This window comes from Oncorhynchus nerka, linkage group LG10, assembly GCF_034236695.1.
Source record: "Oncorhynchus nerka isolate Pitt River linkage group LG10, Oner_Uvic_2.0, whole genome shotgun sequence".
Lineage (NCBI taxonomy): Eukaryota > Metazoa > Chordata > Actinopteri > Salmoniformes > Salmonidae > Oncorhynchus > Oncorhynchus nerka.
In genome coordinates, this window is record NC_088405.1 from 3,092,649 (window position 1) to 3,112,039 (window position 19,391).

Genomic DNA, 19,391 nt, shown 5'->3' on the forward strand with positions numbered 1-19,391 from the left:
CTGTAACCAGGTTAGTCCCTAACCATGACCCCTGACCCCTATAACCTAACTATCTAGACTGGGGTCGAAATCAACATCTGTAACCAGGTTAGTCTCTAACCATGACCCCTGACCCCTATAACCTAACTATCTAGACTGGGGTCAAAATCAACATGTTTAACCCAGACAGTCCCTATCCATGACCCCTAATCTCTGACCCCTTTAAAAAATGTTTTTAAATGTAACCTTTATTTAACTAGGCAAGTCAGTTAAGAACTAATTCTTATTTACAATGACTGCCTACGAGGAAACAGTGGGTTAACTGCCTTGTTCAGGGGCTGAACGACAGATTTGAACCTTATCAGCTCGAGGATTTGATCCAGCAACCTTTTTGTTACTGGCCAAACGCTCTAACCACTAAGCTCTGACCCCTGACCCCTAAGCTCTGACCCCTAACCCCTAAGCTCTGACCACTAACCTTAACCCAACCAGGTCAGATAGACAACTCCCTCAGCTTTCTTTGGAAATCAAGTGAAACCCAGCCCCTAAGCTACATGAGTTATTGGTAAATGTTAGTTCTGCTATTGAGAATCCATAGCTCCTGATGTGTCTGTGTTCACCTCTATCTCCCTGTATTCTCTGTCCTGCTGTAGAATGGCCTCAACGCCCTCCATCTGGCCTCTAAAGAGGGCCATGCCGAGGTGGTCACACAACTCATCAAGCTGGGAGCCAATGTGGACGCTGCAACTAAGGTTAGCCCCGCCCCTGTCCTCCTCTGAGAAGATAGATAATAAGATAGGAGGAGCCCTGACTGGTAGCCTATAGGGAGGAGCCTGACTGGTAGCCTATAGGGAGGATGGAGGGAGGAGTCTGACAGGTCACCTATAGGGAGGAGTTATAGGGATTGCGCTACATAGAGAATAGGATGCCATTTGGGATGTAGAATGTGTCTATGTTGTTGACAACACAGTTAATTGGCCTATCAGAGAGCTGAGTTAAAGCTGTGACATCATATGAATGGGCCTATCAGAGAGCTGTGACATCATATTTATTGGAACTACCCATCCCGGATCCGGGAGAATTGTCATCAACTACACTAATTAGCATAGCGCAACGGTAAAAAAATATTACTAGAAAATATTAATATTCATGAAATCACAAGTGAAATATAGCCTAGCATAGCATTATGTCCAGCTAGCAGCAGGAAGCTCGGTCACGAAAATCAGAAAAGCAATCAAATTAACCGTTTACCTTTGATGATCTTCGGATGTTTTCACTGACGAGACTCCCAGTTAGACAGCAAATGTTCCTTTTGTTCCATAAAGATTATTTTTATACCCAAAATACCTCCTTTTGTTGGTCACGTTATGTTGAGAAATACACCGGAAATAACGGTCACGACAACGCTGTGATATCCATAATATCGACAGAAACATGGCAAACGTTTTTTATAATCAATCTCTAAGGTGTTTTTCAAATATCTATTCTATGTCTTTCCAGAAAGGGAACACAGCTCTCCACATAGCGTCTCTGGCTGGTCAGGTGGATGTAGTGAAGGAGCTCGTGACCAGCGGAGCTAACATCAACGCACAATCTCAGGTGAGTCTAGGACCGCCCCCTTTAGACACACCCACAGTCTCAGGTGAGTCTAGGACCGCCCCCTTTAGACACACCCACAGTCTCAGGTGAGTCTAGGATCTCTCCCTTTAGACACACCCACAGTCTCAGGTGAGTCTAGGACCGCCCCCTTTAGACACACCCACAGTCTCAGGTGAGTCTAGGACCTCTGCCTTTAGACACACCCACAGTCTCAGGTGAGTCTAAGACCACCCCCTTTAGACACACCCACATTCTCAGGTGAGTCTAGGACCTCTCCCTTTAGACACACCCACAGTCTCAGGTGAGTCTAGGACCGCCCCCTTTAGACACAACCACAGTCTCAGGTGAGTCTAGGATCTCTCCCTTTAGACACACCCACAGTCTCAGGTGAGTCTAGGACCTCTCCCTTTAGACACACCCACAGTCTCAGGTGAGTCTAGGACCGCCCCCTTTAGACACACCCACAGTCTCAGGTGAGTCTAGGATCTCTCCCTTTAGACACAACCACAGTCTCAGGTGAGTCTAGGATCTCTCCCTTTAGACACACCCACAGTCTCAGGTGAGTCTAGAACCTCTGCCTTTAGACACACCCACCACTCAGGTGAGTCTAAGACCACCCCCTTTAGACACACCCACAGTCTCAGGTGAGTCTAAGACCACCCTCTTTAGACACTCCCACAGTCTCAGGTGAGTCTAGAACCTCTCCCTTTAGACACAACCACAGTCTCAGGTGAGTCTAAGACCACCCTCTTTAGACACTCCCACAGTCTCAGGTGAGTCTAGAACCTCTCCCTTTAGACACAACCACAGTCTTGCTGTAAATAACAGATGTAGACTAACAGTAAAATGCTTATGGGCCTTTCCCAACAATGCAACAAAATTATAACATGAGGAATAAATACGCAATGAGTAACGATATCTTGGCTATATACACGAGTCTATCTGCAAGGGTACGAGGTAATTGAGGTAGATATGTACATATGAGTAGTGGTAAAGTTACTAGGCAGCAGGACAGATAATAAGCAGTAGCAGCGTATGCGATGAGTCAAAAGAGTTCATGCAAAGGGGGTCAATGCAGATAGTCCGGACAGCTATTTAGTTAGCTATTTAACTAACTATTTAGCGATCATAGTCTGCTGCTGGAAAAACGTATGTGTTATGGTTTTACACCTCCTGCTATAATGTGGATAAAGAGTTACCTGTCTAACAGAACACAGAGGGTGTTATGGCTTTACATCCCCTGCTATAATGTGGATGAAGAGTTACCTGTCTAACAGAACACAGAGGGTGTTATGGCTTTACACCTCCTGCTAAATTGTGGATAAAGAGTTACCTGTCTAACAGAACACAGAGGGTGTTATGGCTTTACATCCCCTGCTATAATGTGGATGAAGAGTTACCTGTCTAACAGAACACAGAGGGTGTTATGGCTTTACACCCCCTGCTATATTGTGGATAAAGAGTTACCTGTCTAACAGAACACAGAGGGTGTTATGGCTTTACATCCCCTGCTATAATGTGGATGAAGAGTTACCTGTCTAACAGAACACAGAGGGTGTTCTTTAATGGAAGCTTCTCCAACATAATCCCCAGGGAATTCCCCAGGGCAGCTGTCTAGGCCCCTTACTTTTAAAAATATTTACTAACGACATGTCACTGGTTTGAGTAAAGTCAGTGTGTCTATGTATGTGGATGACTCAACCCTATTCACGTCAGCCACTACAGCGATTGAAATGACTTCCGATACTTAACAAAGTGCTGCAGTTTGAAATTGTTGTAACCCCTATTACCAGCCTATTCAACCTCTCTTTCGTATTTTCTGAGATTCCCAAAGATTGGAAAGCTGCCGCGGTCATCCCCCTCTTCAAAGGGGGAGACATTCTAGACCCAAACTGTTATAGACCTACAGTGGGGAGAACAAGTATTTGATACACTGCCGATTTTGCAGGTTTTCCCACTTACAAAGTATGTAGAGGTCTGTAATTTTTTTATCATAGGTACACTTCAACTGTGAGAGATGGAATCTAAAACAAAAATCCAGAAAATCATATTGTATGATTTTTAAGTAATTAATTTGGATTTTATTGCATGACATAAGTATTTGATACATCAGAAAAGAAGAACTTAATATTTGGTATAGAAACCTTTGTTTGCAATTACAGAGATCATACGTTTCCTGTAGTTCTTGACCACGTTTGCACACACTGCAGCAGGGATTTTGGCCCACTCCTCCATACAGACCTTCTCCAGATCCTTCAGGTTTCGGGGCTGTCGCTGGACAATATGGACTTTCAGCTCCCTCCAAAGATTGTCTATTGGGTTCAGGTCTGGAGACTGGCTAGGCCACTCCAGGACCTTGAGATGCTTCTTACGGAGCCACTCCTTAGTTGCCCTGGCTGTGAGTTTCGGGTCGTTGTCATGCTGAAAGACCCAGCCATGACCCATCTTCAATGCTTTTACTGAGGGAAGGAGGTTGTTGGCCAAGATCTCGCGATACATGGCCCCATTCATCCTCCCCTCAATACGGTGCAGTTGTCCTGTCCCCTTTGCAGAAAAGCATCCCCAAAGAATGATGTTTCCACCTCCATGCTTCACGGTTGGGATGGTGTTCTTGGGGTTGTACTCATCCTTCTTCTTCCTCCAAACACGGCGAGTGGAGTTTAGACCAAAAGGCTCTACTTTTGTCTCATCAGACCACATGACCTTCTCCCATTCCTCCTCTGGATCATCCAGATGGTCATTGGCAAACTTCAGACGAGCCTGGACATGCGCTGGCTTACAACAATGTAAACCGGAACCAGGTGAAGTATATGGCCCACCTTGCCTGACGTGGGTTAAGTCTCCTAGCTGCCCGAATATACTCCAGATTATGGTGGTCGGTCCAGATGAGAAAGGGGTGCTTAGCCCCCTCAAGCCAGTGTCTCCACACCTTCAGAGCTCTAACCACCGCTAGCAACTCCCGGTCCCCCACATTATAGTTACGCTCCGCTGGGCTGAGCTTCCTTGAGAAAAAAGCGCAGGGGCGGAGTTTTGGTGGCGTACCCGAGCGTTGTGATAGCACGGCACCCACCCCAGCCTCGGATGCTCCCACCTCCACTGTGAATGCTAGAGAGGGGTCCGGATGCGCCAAAACGGGCGCATCGGTGAACAGCGCCTTCAACTTGTTGAAAGCTCCATCCGCCTCTGCTGACCACTGCAACCGCACCGGGCCCCCCTTCAGCAGTGAGGTAATGGGAACCGCTATCTGGCCAAAACCCCGGATAAACCTCCGGTAGTAGTTGGCAAAACCCAAAAACCGCTGCACCTCCTTTACCGTTGTCGGGGTCGGCCAATTACGCACGGCCCTAATGCGGTCACCCTCCATCACCACCCCCGAGGTGGAAATGCGATTACCCAGAACGGAGACGGCTCGTTTAGAGAACACGCACTTCTCAGCCTTTACGTATAGGTCATGCTCCAGCAGTCTACCAAGCACCTTACGTACCAGAGACACATGCGCGGTGTGAGTGGCCGAGTAGATCAGAATGTCATCGATATAAACCACCACTCCCTGTCCGCACAGGTCCCTGAGAATCTCGTCTACGAAGGATTGGAAGACGGCTGGAGCATTCTTTAACCCATACGGCATGACGAGGTACTCATAGTGGCCTGATGTGGTACTAAATGCGGTTTTCCACTCATCTCCCTTCCGAATACGCACCAGACTATACGCGCTCCTGAGATCCAGTTTTGTGAAGAACTGCGCTCCGTGAAATGATTCCACCGCCGTAGCGATGAGAGGTAGAGGGTAACTATACCCCACTGTGATGGCGTTTAGACCTCTATAATCAATACACGGACGCAAACCTCCCTCCTTTTTCCTCACAAAAAAGAAACTCGAGGAGATGGGTAAGATGGAGGGCCGAATGTACCCCTGTCCCAGCGACTCCTTGACTCCATCGCCAACGTCTCCTCCTGGGACAACGGGTACACGTGACTCTTGGGAAGCGCAGCATTTACCTGGAGATCTATCGTACAATCACTTCCCGGTCGATAAGGTGGTAATTTAGTCGCTTTCATTTTACCTAAAGCGATTGCCAAATCGGCATACTCGGGGGGAATGCACACGGTAGAACCCTGGTCTGGACTCTCCACCGACGTGGCACCGATGGAAACTCCCAAACACCTTCCAGAACACTCCTCTGACCACCCCTGGAGAACCCCCTGTCTCCACGAAATTTTAGGATTGTGCCGAGCCAGCCAGGGAATCCCCAGCACCACTGGAAACGCAGGCGAATCAATAATAAAAAAACTGATACGCTCCCTATGATTCCCCTGCGTCACCATGTCCAGTGGGACCGTGGTCTCCCTGACCATCCCTGACCCTAATGGCCGGCTATCTAGGGAGTGCACAGGAAAGGGAGAATCTATCGGCACAAGCGGAACCCCTAACTTAAGGGCGAGTCCGCGATCCATAAAGTTCCCAGCTGCGCCTGAATCGACTAGTGCCCTATGCTGGGAAGAGGGAAAAAGGTGAAGGAAAAAAGTTAAGACAAACATGTGGCCAACAAGGGGTTCTGGGTGAGTTTGATGCTGACTCACCTGGGGTGATCGAGAAGCGTTCCACCTGCCATCTCTACTCCCAGACGGACCCCCCCAGCACCGATCAGACGTGTGTCCTCTCCGACCACAGTTGGTGCAGGGAAGGCCTCCTCCTCCGGTACCCCTCGGCACAGCCCCTCCCAACTCCATTGGAATGGGAGCGGAGGGGCTGGGTGGTGGAACGCACAGGACCCTCCCCGAACGCCCGCGGGCAGCCAGCAGATTGTCCAGTCGAATGGACATGTCAATCAGCTCATCCAGTGACAGAGCGGTGTCCCGACACGCTAACTCCCTGCGGATGTCCTCCCGGAGACTACACCTGTAGTGGTCAATAAGGGCCCTGTCGTTCCACCCAGATCCTGCTGCCAAGGTCCGGAACTCCAGCGCGTAATCCTGGGCGCGCCTCCTCTCCTGCCTGAGATGAAATAGTCGTTCTCCCACCGCTCGGCCGTCTCCATCATAAGCCCTTGGTAGCGTCAGACGGAGGGTGCTGGAGTCGGGAAATGGGGAGTCCGGAGCCGGGGGTGCCGAAGGTGGAGAGAGGAGACCACTCCTCTCCCATCGGTCCATTCTCTCCATTACTTGATCCATCGCGGATCCGATCCGATGGAGGACGGTGGTGTGGTGGAGAACCCGTTCCTCCATCGATGGGAGAGGGTTGGCTGCTGCTCCTGCTGACTCCATTCAATCTTTAGGTGCGGGATTCTGTAATGCTCTGGGTGTCGTGGGTGTGGAGTCAAACGCAGGAGACAGAGAGTGCAATGCTGTGCTCTTTAATTGTACCAACGCACCACAGGGTGCTCACAATAATAACGGCCCCAAACACGGGGAATGAAAAATGTACAACTGAAAAATGCACAACCAGGAACTAACACGTTCCTCTACTACAGAGCCTAAGGTTACAATGATTAATCCCGCACAACAAACAGGCGGGCCGGCTGTCTAAAGAAGCCCAACTAATCATGACAAACAGGTGCTACCAATAAACATACAAGGAGGGGGAGGAAAGACAATCAGTGGCAGCTAATAGGCCGGTGACGATGACCGCCGAGCGCCACCCGACCGGGAAGGGAAGCCACCCTCGGTCGGACTCGTGACAATCATTGATGCCCCACGAGGTGAGATCTTGCATGGAGCCCCAGACCGAGGGTGATTGACCATCATCTGGAACTTCTTCCATTTTCTAATAATTGCGCCAACAGTTGTTGCCTTCTCACCACGCTGCTTGCCTATTGTCCTATAGCCCATCCCAGCCTTGTGCAGATCTACAATTTTATCCCTGATGTCCTTACATAGCTCGCTGGTCTTGGCAATTGTGGAGAGGTTGGAGTCTGTTTGATTGAGTGTGTGGACAGGTGTCTTTTATACAGGTAACGAGTCCAAACAGGTGCAGTTAATACAGGTAATGAGTGGAGAACAGGAGGGCTTCTTAATGAAAAACTAATATGTCTGTGAGAGCCGGAATTCTTACTGGTTGGTAGGTGATGAAATACTTATGTCATGCAATAAAATGCAAATTAATTACTTAAAAATCGGCAGTGTATGAAATACATGTCAAATAAAATAAAATCACATTTTATTTGTCACATACACATGGTAAGCAGATGTTAATGCGAGTGTAGCGAAATGCTTGTGCTTCTAGTTCCGACAATGCAGTAATAACCAACGAGTAATCTAGCTAGCAATTCCAAAACTACTACCTTATACACACAAGTGTAAAGGGATAAAGAATATGTACATAAGATATATGAATAGTGCAGACCTCACTACCCTCTGGAGAGCCTTACGGTTCTGGGCGGAGCAGTTTGGGGACTTTCCTGACAATTGTAACGACATCTAATCTCCCCACTGTATATCCATCCTACCCTGCCTTTCTAAAATCTTCCATAGCCAAGTTAATTAACAGATCACCGACCATTTCGAATCCCACCGTTACTTCTCCACTATGCAATCTGGTTTCCGAGCTGGTAATGGGTGCACCTCAGCCACGCTCAAGGTCCTAAACGATATCATAACCACCTTCAGTAAAAGACAGTACGGTGCAGCCGGCTTCATTGACCGAGGCTTTCGACTCTGTCAATCACCGCAACGTACAAAAAAAGGATAGTAAATAAGTACACGGAGAGCTAACATTAATGACATATCCATCTCTTTTGGCTCAACGTGGAGGAGAGACTTCATCACTACTTGTATTTGTGAGAGGTATTGACACTGAGCTATAATATGTTCGGACCCCAGGAAGAGTAGCCTCTGCCTTGGCAGGAACTAATGGGGATCCATAATAAACCCCAGGAAGAGTAGCTGCTGCCTTGGCAGGAACTAATGGGGATCCATAATAAACCCCAGGAAGAGTAGCTGCTGCCTTGGCAGGAACTAATGGGGATCCATAATAAACCCCAGGAAGAGTAGCTGCTGCCTTGGCAGGAACTAATGGGGATCCATAATAAACCCCAGGAAGAGTAGCTGCTGCCTTGGCAGGAACTATTGGGGATCCATAATAAACCCCAGGAAGAGTAGCTGCTGCCTTGGCAGGAACTATTGGGGATCCATAATAAACCCCAGGAAGAGTAGCTGCTGCCTTGGCAGAAACTTATGGGGATCCAAAATATACCCCAGGAAGAGGAGCTGCTGACTCGTTGTTTATTATCTATGCATAGCCAGTTTACAAATGACCTCGATTAACCTATACCCCTGCACCTTGACATGGTACCGGTACCCCCTGCACCTTGACATGGTACCGGTACCCCCTGTATATAGCCTCCACATTGACTCTGTACCGGTACCCCCTGTATATAGTCTCCACATTGACTCTGTACCAGTACCCCCTGTATATAGCTTCCACATTGACTCTATACCGGTACCCCCTGTATATAGCCTCCACATTGACTCTGTACCGGTACCCCCTGTATATAGCCTCCACATTGACTCTGTACCAGTACCCCCTGTATATAGCCTCCACATTGACTCTGTATCGGTACCCCCTGTATATAACCTCCACATTGACTCTGTACCAGTACCCCCTGTATATAGCCTCCACATTGACTCTGTACCGGTACCCCCTGTATATAGCCTCCACATTGACTCTGTACCGGTGCCCCCTGTATATAGCCTCATCATTGACATGGTACCGGTACCCCCTGTACTGTATATAGTCTCCACATTGACTCTGAACCGGTACCCCCTGTATATAGCCTCATCATTGACATGGTACCGGTACCCCCTGTACTGTATATAGTCTCCACATTGACTCTGAACCGGTACCACCTGTATATAGCCTCCACATTGACTCTGTACCGGTACCCCCTGTATATAGCCTCCACATTGACTCTGTACCGGTACCCCCTGTATATAGCCTCCACATTGACTCTGTACCGGTACCCCCTGTATATAGTCTCCACATTGACTCTGTACCAGTACCCCCTGTATATAGCTTCCACATTGACTCTATACCGGTACCCCCTGTATATAGCCTCCACATTGACTCTGTACCGGTACCCCCTGTATATAGCCTCCACATTGACTTTGTACCAGTACCCCCTGTATATAGCCTCCACATTGACTCTGTACCGGTACCCCCTGTATATAGCCTCCACATTGACTCTGTATCGGTACCCCCTGTATATAGCCTCCACATTGACTCTGTACCGGTACCCCCTGTATATAACCTCCACATTGACTCTGTACCAGTACCCCCTGTATATAGCCTCCACATTGACTCTGTACCGGTACCCCCTGTATATAGCCTCCACATTGACTCTGTACCGGTGCCCCCTGTATATAGCCTCATCATTGACATGGTACCGGTACCCCCTGTACTGTATATAGTCTCCACATTGACTCTGAACCGGTACCCCCTGTATATAGCCTCATCATTGACATGGTACCGGTACCCCCTGTACTGTATATAGTCTCCACATTGACTCTGAACCGGTACCACCTGTATATAGCCTCCACATTGACTCTGTACCGGTACCCCCTGTATATAGCCTCCACATTGACTCTGTACCGGTACCCCCTGTATATAGCCTCCACATTGACTCTGTACCGGTACCCCCTGTATATAGCCTCCACATTGACTCTGTACCGGTACCCCCTGTATATAGCCTCCACAATGACTCTTTACCGGTACCCCCTGTATATAGCCTCCACATTGACTCTGTACCGGTACCCGATGTTCAAATGTTCATAAATGACCAGCATGGTCAAATAATAATAATCACAGTAGTTGTCGAGGGTGCAACAAGTCAGCACCTCAGGAGTAAATGTCAGTTGGCTTTTCATAGCCGATCATTAAGAGTATCTCTACCGCTCCTGCTGTCTCTAGAGAGTTGAAAACAGCAGGTCTGGGACAGGTTGCATGTCCGGTGAACAGGTCAGGGTTCCATAGCCGCAGGCAGAACAGTTGAAACTGGAGCAGCAGCACGGCCAGGTGAGCTGGGGACAGCAAGGAGTCATCATGCCAGGTAGTCCTGAGGCATGGCCCTAGGGCTCAGGTCCTCCGAGAGAGAGAAAGAAAGAGAGAATTAGAGAGATAATAATGGCTGTATTGTCTGTGTTACTATAGTAATGTACTGTTGTAATGGCTGTGTTGTCTGTATTACTATAATAATGTACTGTGATAATGGCTGTATTACTATAATAATGTACTGTTGTAATGGCTGTATTACTATAATAATGTACTGTAGTAATGGCTGTATTGTCTGTATTACTATAATACTGTACTGTAGTAATGGCTGTGTTGTCTGTGTTACTATAGTAATGTACTGTTGTAATGGCTGTGTTGTCTGTATTACTATAATAATGTACTGTGATAATGGCTGTGTTGTCTGTATTACTATAATAATGTACTGTTGTAATGGCTGTGTTGTCTGTATTACTATAATAATGTACTGTAGTAATGGCTGTGTTGTCTGTATTACTATAATAATGTACTGTAGTAATGGCTGTGTTGTCTGTATTACTATAATAATGTACTGTAGTAATGGCTGTGTTGTCTGTATTACTATAATAATGTACTGTTGTAATGCCTGTGTTGTCTGTATTACTATACTAATGTACTGTTGTAATGGCTGTGTTACTATAATAATGTACTGTGATAATGGCTGTGTTGTCTGTATTACTATAATAATATACTGTTGTAATGGCTGTGTTGTCTGTATTACTATAATAATGTACTGTGATAATGGCTGTATTACTATAATAATGTACTGTGATAATGGCTGTATTACTATAATAATGTACTGTGATAATGGCTGTATTACTATAATAATGTACTGTGATAATGGCTGTATTACTATAGTAATATACTGTTGTAATGGCTGTGTTGTCTGTATTACTATAATAATGTACTGTTGTAATGGCTGTGTTGTCTGTATTACTATAATAATGTACTGTAGTAATGGCTGTATTACTATAATAATGTACTGTGATAATGGCTGTGTTGTCTGTATTACTATAATAATGTACTGTAGTAATGGCTGTGTTGTCTGTATTACTATAATAATGTACTGTAGTAATGGCTGTGTTGTCTGTATTACTATAATACTGTACTGTTGTAATGGCTGTGTTACTATAATAATGTACTGTAGTAATGGCTGTGTTGTCTGTATTACTATAATAATGTACTGTAGTAATGGCTGTGTTGTCTGTATTACTATAATAATGTACTGTGATAATGGCTGTGTTGTCTGTATTACTATAATAATGTACTGTAGTAATGGCTGTGTTGTCTGTATTACTATAATAATGTACTGTAGTAATGGCTGTATTACTATAATAATATACTGTTGTAATGGCTGTGTTGTCTATATTACTATAATAATGTACTGTTGTAATGGCTGTGTTGTCTGTATTACTATAATAATGTACTGTAGTAATGGCTGTATTACTATAATAATATACTGTTGTAATGGCTGTGTTGTCTATATTACTATAATAATGTACTGTTGTAATGGCTGTATTGTCTGTATTACTATAATAATGTACTGTGATAATGGCTGTGTTGTCTATATTACTATAATAATGTACTGTTGTAATGGCTGTATTGTCTGTATTACTATAATAATGTACTGTGATAATGGCTGTGTTGTCTGTATTACTATAATAATGTACTGTAGTAATGGCGGTGTTGTCTGTATTACTATAATAATGTACTGTTGTAATGGCTGTGTTGTCTGTATTACTATAATAATGTACTGTGATAATGGCTGTGTTGTCTGTATTACTATAGTAATGTACTGTGGTAATGGCTGTGTTGTCTGTATTACTATAATAATGTACTGTTGTAATGGCTGTGTTGTCTGTATTACTATAATAATGTACTGTAGTAATGGCTGTGTTGTCTGTATTACTATAATAATGTACTGTAGTAATGGCTGTGTTGTCTGTATTACTATAGTAATGTACTGTGGTAATGGCTGTATTACTATAGTAATGTACTGTAGTAATGGCTGTGTTGTCTGTATTACTATAATAATGTACTGTAGTAATGGCTGTGTTGTCTGTATTACTATAATAATGTACTGTAGTAATGGCTGTGTTGTCTGTATTACTATAATAATGTACTGTAGTAATGGCTGTGTTGTCTGTATTACTATAATAATGTACTGTAGTAATGGCTGTATTGTCTGTATTACTATAATAATGTACTGTAGTAATGGATGTGTTGTCTGTATTACTATAATAATGTACTGTAGTAATGGCTGTGTTGTCTGTATTACTATAATACTGTACTGTTGTAATGGCTGTGTTACTATAATGTACTGTAGTAATGGCTGTGTTGTCTGTATTACTATAATAATGTACTGTAGTAATGGCTGTATTACTATAATAATGTACTGTAGTAATGGCTGTGTTGTCTGTATTACTATAATAATGTACTGTAGTAATGGCTGTATTACTATAATAATGTACTGTAGTAATGGCTGTGTTGTCTGTATTACTATAATAATGTACTGTAGTAATGGCTGTGTTGTCTGTATTACTATAATAATGTACTGTAGTAATGGCTGTGTTGTCTGTGTTACTATAATAATGTACTGTATTAATGGCTGTGTTGTCTGTATTACTATAATAATGTACTGTGATAATGGCTGTGTTGTCTGTATTACTATAGTAATGTACTGTTGTAATGGCTGTGTTGTCTGTGTTACTATAATAATGTACTGTGATAATGGCTGTGTTGTCTGTATTACTATAATAATGTACTGTTGTAATGGCTGTGTTGTCTGTATTACTATAATAATGTACTGTAGTAATGGCTGTGTTGTCTGTATTACTATAATAATGTACTGTTGTAATGGCTGTGTTGTCTGTATTACTATAGTAATGTACTGTAGTAATGGCTGTGTTGTCTGTATTACTATAATAATGTACTGTAGTAATGGCTGTGTTGTCTGTATTACTATAATAATGTACTGTTGTAATGGCTGTGTTGTCTGTATTACTATAGTAATGTACTGTAGTAATGGCTGTGTTGTCTGTATTACTATAATACTGTACTGTTGTAATGGCTGTGTTACTATAATAATGTACTGTAGTAATGGCTGTGTTGTCTGTATTACTATAATAATGTACTGTAGTAATGGCTGTGTTGTCTGTATTACTATAATACTGTACTGTTGTAATGGCTGTGTTACTATAATAATGTACTGTAGTAATGGCTGTGTTGTCTGTATTACTATAATAATGTACTGTAGTAATGGCTGTGTTGTCTGTATTACTATAATAATGTACTGTTGTAATGGCTGTGTTGTCTGTATTACTATAGTAATGTACTGTAGTAATGGCTGTGTTGTCTGTATTACTATAATAATGTACTGTAGTAATGGCTGTGTTGTCTGTATTACTATAATAATGTAATGTAATGGCTGTGTTACTATAATAATGTACTGTGATAATGGCTGTGTTGTCTGTATTACTATAATAATGTACTGTAGTAATGGCTGTATTACTATAATAATGTACTGTTGTAATGGCTGTGTTGTCTGTATTACTGACTAATCAGTATGTCTTGTGTCTGTAGAATGGCTTCACTCCTCTGTACATGGCTGCTCAGGAGAATCATCAGAAGGTGGTCAGATACCTGCTGGACCACGGCTCCACACAGGGCATCGCTACAGAGGTCAGTATTCTAGACCGACCCTATAACCCTACTACTCTTCATACTAACTCACTACACAGGGCATCGCTACAGAGGTCAGTATTCTAGACCGACCCTATAACCCTACTACTCTTCATACTAACTTACTACACAGGGCATCGCTACAGAGGTCAGTATTCTAGACCGACCCTATAACCCTACTACTCTTCATACTAACTCACTACACAGGGCATCGCTACAGAGGTCAGTATTCTAGACCGACCCTATAACCCTACTACTCTTCATACTAACTCACTACACAGGGCATCGCTACAGAGGTCAGTATTCTAGACCGACCCTATAACCCTTCTACTCTTCATACTAACTCACTACACAGGGCATCGCTACAGAGGTCAGTATTCTAGACCGACCCTATTCTAGACCGACCCTATAACCCTACTACTCTTCATACTAACTCACTACACAGGGCATCGCTACAGAGGTCAGTATTCTAGACCGACCCTATAACCCTACTACTCTTCATACTAACTCACTACACAGGGCATCGCTACAGAGGTCAGTATTCTAGACCGACCCTATTCTAGACCGACCCTATAACCCTACTACTCTTCATACTAACTCACTACACAGGGCATCGCTACAGAGGTCAGTATTCTAGACCGACCCTATTCTAGACCGACCCTATAACCCTACTACTCTTCATACTAACTCACTACACAGGGCATCGCTACAGAGGTCAGTATTCTAGACCGACCCTATAACCCTTCTACTCTTCATACTAACTCACTACACAGGGCATCGCTACAGAGGTCAGTATTCTAGACCGACCCTATTCTATATAACCCTACTACTCTTCATACTAACTCACTACACAGGGCATCGCTACAGAGGTCAGTATTCTAGACCGACCCTATAACCCTACTACTCTTCATACTAACTCACTACACAGGGCATCGCTACAGAGGTCAGTATTCTAGACTGACCCTATAACCCTACTACTCTTCATACTAACTCACTACACAGGGCATCGCTACAGAGGTCAGTATTCTAGACCGACCCTATAACCCTACTCTTCATACTAACTCACTACACAGGGCATCGCTACAGAGGTCAGTATTCTAGACCGACCCTATTCTAGACCGACCCTATAACCCTACTACTCTTCATACTAACTCACTACACAGGGCATCGCTACAGAGGTCAGTATTCTAGACCGACCCTATAACCCTTCTACTCTTCATACTAACTCACTACACAGGGCATCGCTACAGAGGTCAGTATTCTAGACCGACCCTATAACCCTACTACTCTTCATACTAACTCACTACACAGGGCATCGCTACAGAGGTCAGTATTCTAGACCGACCCTATAACCCTACTACTCTTCATACTAACTCACTACACAGGGCATCGCTACAGAGGTCAGTATTCTAGACCATGGGGCTGTACCCATGGGGCTGTATATAACCCTTCTACTCTTCATACTAACTCACTACACAGGGCATCGCTACAGAGGTCAGTATTCTATAATAGACCGATAATAGTGGTATTAAACCATGGGGGCTATAACCATGGGGCTACTACCATGGGGCTTCAATACTAACTCATAATAGTGGTGTTAAACTACACAGGGCATCGCTATAATAGTGATGTTAAACAGAGTGTCAGTATTCTGTTAGATAATAGTGGTGTTAAACCATGGGGCTGTATAATAGTGATGTTAAACCATGGGGCTATAACCATGGGGCTGTATAATAGTGATGTTAAACCATGGTGGGGCTGTATAATAGTGGTATTAAACCATGGGGGGCTGTATAATAGTGGTATTAAACCATGGGGCTGTATAATAGTGGTATTAAACCATGGGGCTGTATAATAGTGATGTTAAACCATGGGGCTGTATAATAGTGGTATTAAACCATGGGGCTGTATAATAGTGGTATTAAACCATGGTGGGGCTGTATAATAGTGGTATTAAACCATGGGGCTGTATAATAGTGGTTAAACCATGGGGCTGTATAATAGTGATTAAACCATGTTAAAACCATGGGGCTGTATAATAGTGATGTTAAACCATGGGGCTGTATAATAGTGATATTAAACCATGGGGCTGTATAATAGTGGTATTAAACCATGGGGCTGTATAATAGTGATGTTAAACCATGGTGGGGCTGTATAATAGTGGTATTAAACCATGGGGCTGTATAATAGTGATGTTAAACCATGGGGCTGTATAATAGTGATATTAAACCATGGGGCTGTATAATAGTGGTATTAAACCATGGGGCTGTATAATAGTGGTATTAAACCATGGGGCTGTATAATAGTGGTATTAAACCATGGGTGATGTTAAACCATGGGGCTGTATGTTAAACCATGGGGCTGTATAATAGTGGTATTAAACCATGGGGCTGTATAATAGTGGTGTTAAACCATGGGGCTGTATAATAGTGATGTTAAACCATGGGGCTGTATAATAGTGGTATTAAACCATGGGGCTGTATAATAGTGGTATTAAACCATGGGGCTGTATAATAGTGGTTAAACTGTATAATAGTGGTATTAAACCATGGGGTGATGTTAAACCATGGGGCTGTATAATAGTGGTATTAAACCATGGGGCTGTATAATAGTGGTGTTAAACCATGGGGCTGTATAATAGTGGTATTAAACCATGGGGCTGTATAATAGTGGTATTAAACCATGGGGCTGTATAATAGTGGTATTAAACCATGGGGCTGTATAATAGTGGTATTAAACCATGGGGCTGTATAATAGTGGTATTAAACCATGGGGCTGTATAATAGTGGTATAAACCATGGGGCTGTATAATAGTGGTAAAACCATGGGGCTGTATAATAGTGGTATTAAACCATGGGGCTGTATAATAGTGGTATTAAACCATGGGGCTGGTGGTATTAAACTGTATAATAGTGGTAAACCATGGGGCTAAACCATGGGGCTGTATAATAGTGGTATTAAACCATGGGGCTGTATAATAGTGGTATTAAACCATGGGGCTGTATAATAGTGGTATTAAACCATGGGGCTGTATAATAGTGGTATTAAACCATGGGGTATAATAGTGGTATTAAACCATGGGGCTGTATAATAGTGGTATTAAACCATGGGGCTGTATAATAAACCATGTGTATAATAGTGATAAACCATGGGGCTGTATAATAGTGGTATTAAACCATGGGGCTGTATAATAGTGGTATTAAACCATGGGGCTGTATAATAGTGGTATTAAACCATGGGGCTGTATAATAGTGGTATTAAACCATGGGGCTGTATAATAGTGGTATTAAACCATGGGGCTGTATAATAGTGGTATTAAACCATGGGGCTGTATAATAGTGGTATTAAACCATGGGGCTGTATAATAGTGGTATTAAACCATGTATAATAGTGGTATTAAACCATGGGGCTGTATAATAGTGAGTTAAACCATGGGGCTGTATAATAAACCATGGGGCTGTATAATAGTGGTATTAAACCATGGGGCTGTATAATAGTGGTAAACCATTAAACCATGGGGCTGTATAATAGTGGTATTAAACCATGGGGCTGTATAATAGTGGTATTAAACCATGTATAATAGTGGCCATGGGGCTGTATAATAGTGATATTAAACCATGGGGCTGTATAATAATAGTGGTATTAAACCATGGGGCTGTATAATAGTGGTATTAAACCATGGGGCTGTATAATAGTGTATAATAGTATTAAACCATGGGGCTGTATAATAGTGGTATTAAACCATGGGGCTGTATAATAGTGGTATTAAACCATGGGGCTGTATAATAGTGGTATTAAACCATGGGGCTGTATAATAGTGGTAAACCATTAAACCATTAAACCATGGGGCTGTATAATAGTGGTATTAAACCATGGGGCTGTATAAACCATATAATAGTGGTATTAAACCATGGGGCTGTAAACCATGGGGCTGTATAATAGTGGTATTAAACCATGGGGCTGTATAATAGTGGTATTAAACCATGGGGCTGTAAATAGTGGTATTAAACCATGGGGCTGTATAATAGTGGTATTAAACCATGGGGCTGTATAATAGTGGTATTAAACCATGGGGCTGTATAATAGTGGTATTAAACCATGGGGCTGTATAATAGTGGTATTAAACCATGGGGCTGTATAATAGTGGTATTAAACCATGGGGCTGTATAACCATGGGGCTGTATAATAGTGGTATTAAACCATGGGGCTGTATAATAGTGGTATTAAACCATGGGGCTGTATAATAAACCATGGGGCTGTATAATAGTGGTATTAAACCATGGGGCTGTATAATAGTGGTATTAAACCATGGGGCTGTATAATAGTGGTATTAAACCATGGGGCTGTATAATAATATTAAACCATGTGTATAATAGTGGTTTAAACCATGGGGCTGTATAATAGTGGTATTAAACCATGGGGCTGTATAATAGTGGTATTAAACCATGGGGCTGTATAATAGTGGTATTAAACCATGGGGCTGTATAATAGTGGTATTAAACCATGGGGCTGTATAATAGTGGTATTAAACCATGGGGCTGTATAATAGTGGTATTAAACCATAGTGGGGCTGTATAATAGTGATGTTAAACCATGGGGCTGTATAATAGTGGTATTAAACCATGGGGCTGTATAATAGTGGTATTAAACCATGGGGCTGTATAATAGTGGTATTAAACCATGGGGCTGTATAATAGTGGTATTAAACCATGGGGCTGTATAATAGTGGTATTAAACCATGGGGCTGTATAATAGTGGTGTTAAACCATGGGGCTGTATAATAGTGGTATTAAACCATGGGGCTGTATAATAGTGGTATTAAACCATGGGGCTGTATAATAGTGGTATTAAACCATGGGGCTGTATAATAGTGGTGTTAAACCATGGGGCTGTATAATAGTGGTATTAAACCATGGGGCTGTATAATAGTGGTATTAAACCATGGGGCTGTATAATAGTGGTATTAAACCATGGGGCTGTATAATAGTGGTATTAAACCATGGGGCTGTATAATAGTGGTATTAAACCATGGGGCTGTATAATAGTGGTATTAAACCATGGGGCTGTATAATAGTGGTATTAAACCATGGGGCTGTATAATAGTGGTATT

The 19,391-nt window shown here is 43.2% G+C and overlaps 1 protein-coding gene across 1 annotated transcript in view; it reads left to right on the top strand.

Annotated features, from left to right (window-relative positions):
* Window positions 1-19,391, top strand: part of ank3b (ankyrin 3b) — a 236,231-nt gene that overhangs the window by 24,259 nt on the left and 192,581 nt on the right. The window contains 3 exon segments of the mRNA XM_065022916.1: window positions 633-731; window positions 1,480-1,578; window positions 14,183-14,281. Of these exon segments, the coding sequence (XP_064878988.1) occupies window positions 633-731; window positions 1,480-1,578; window positions 14,183-14,281 (297 nt within the window).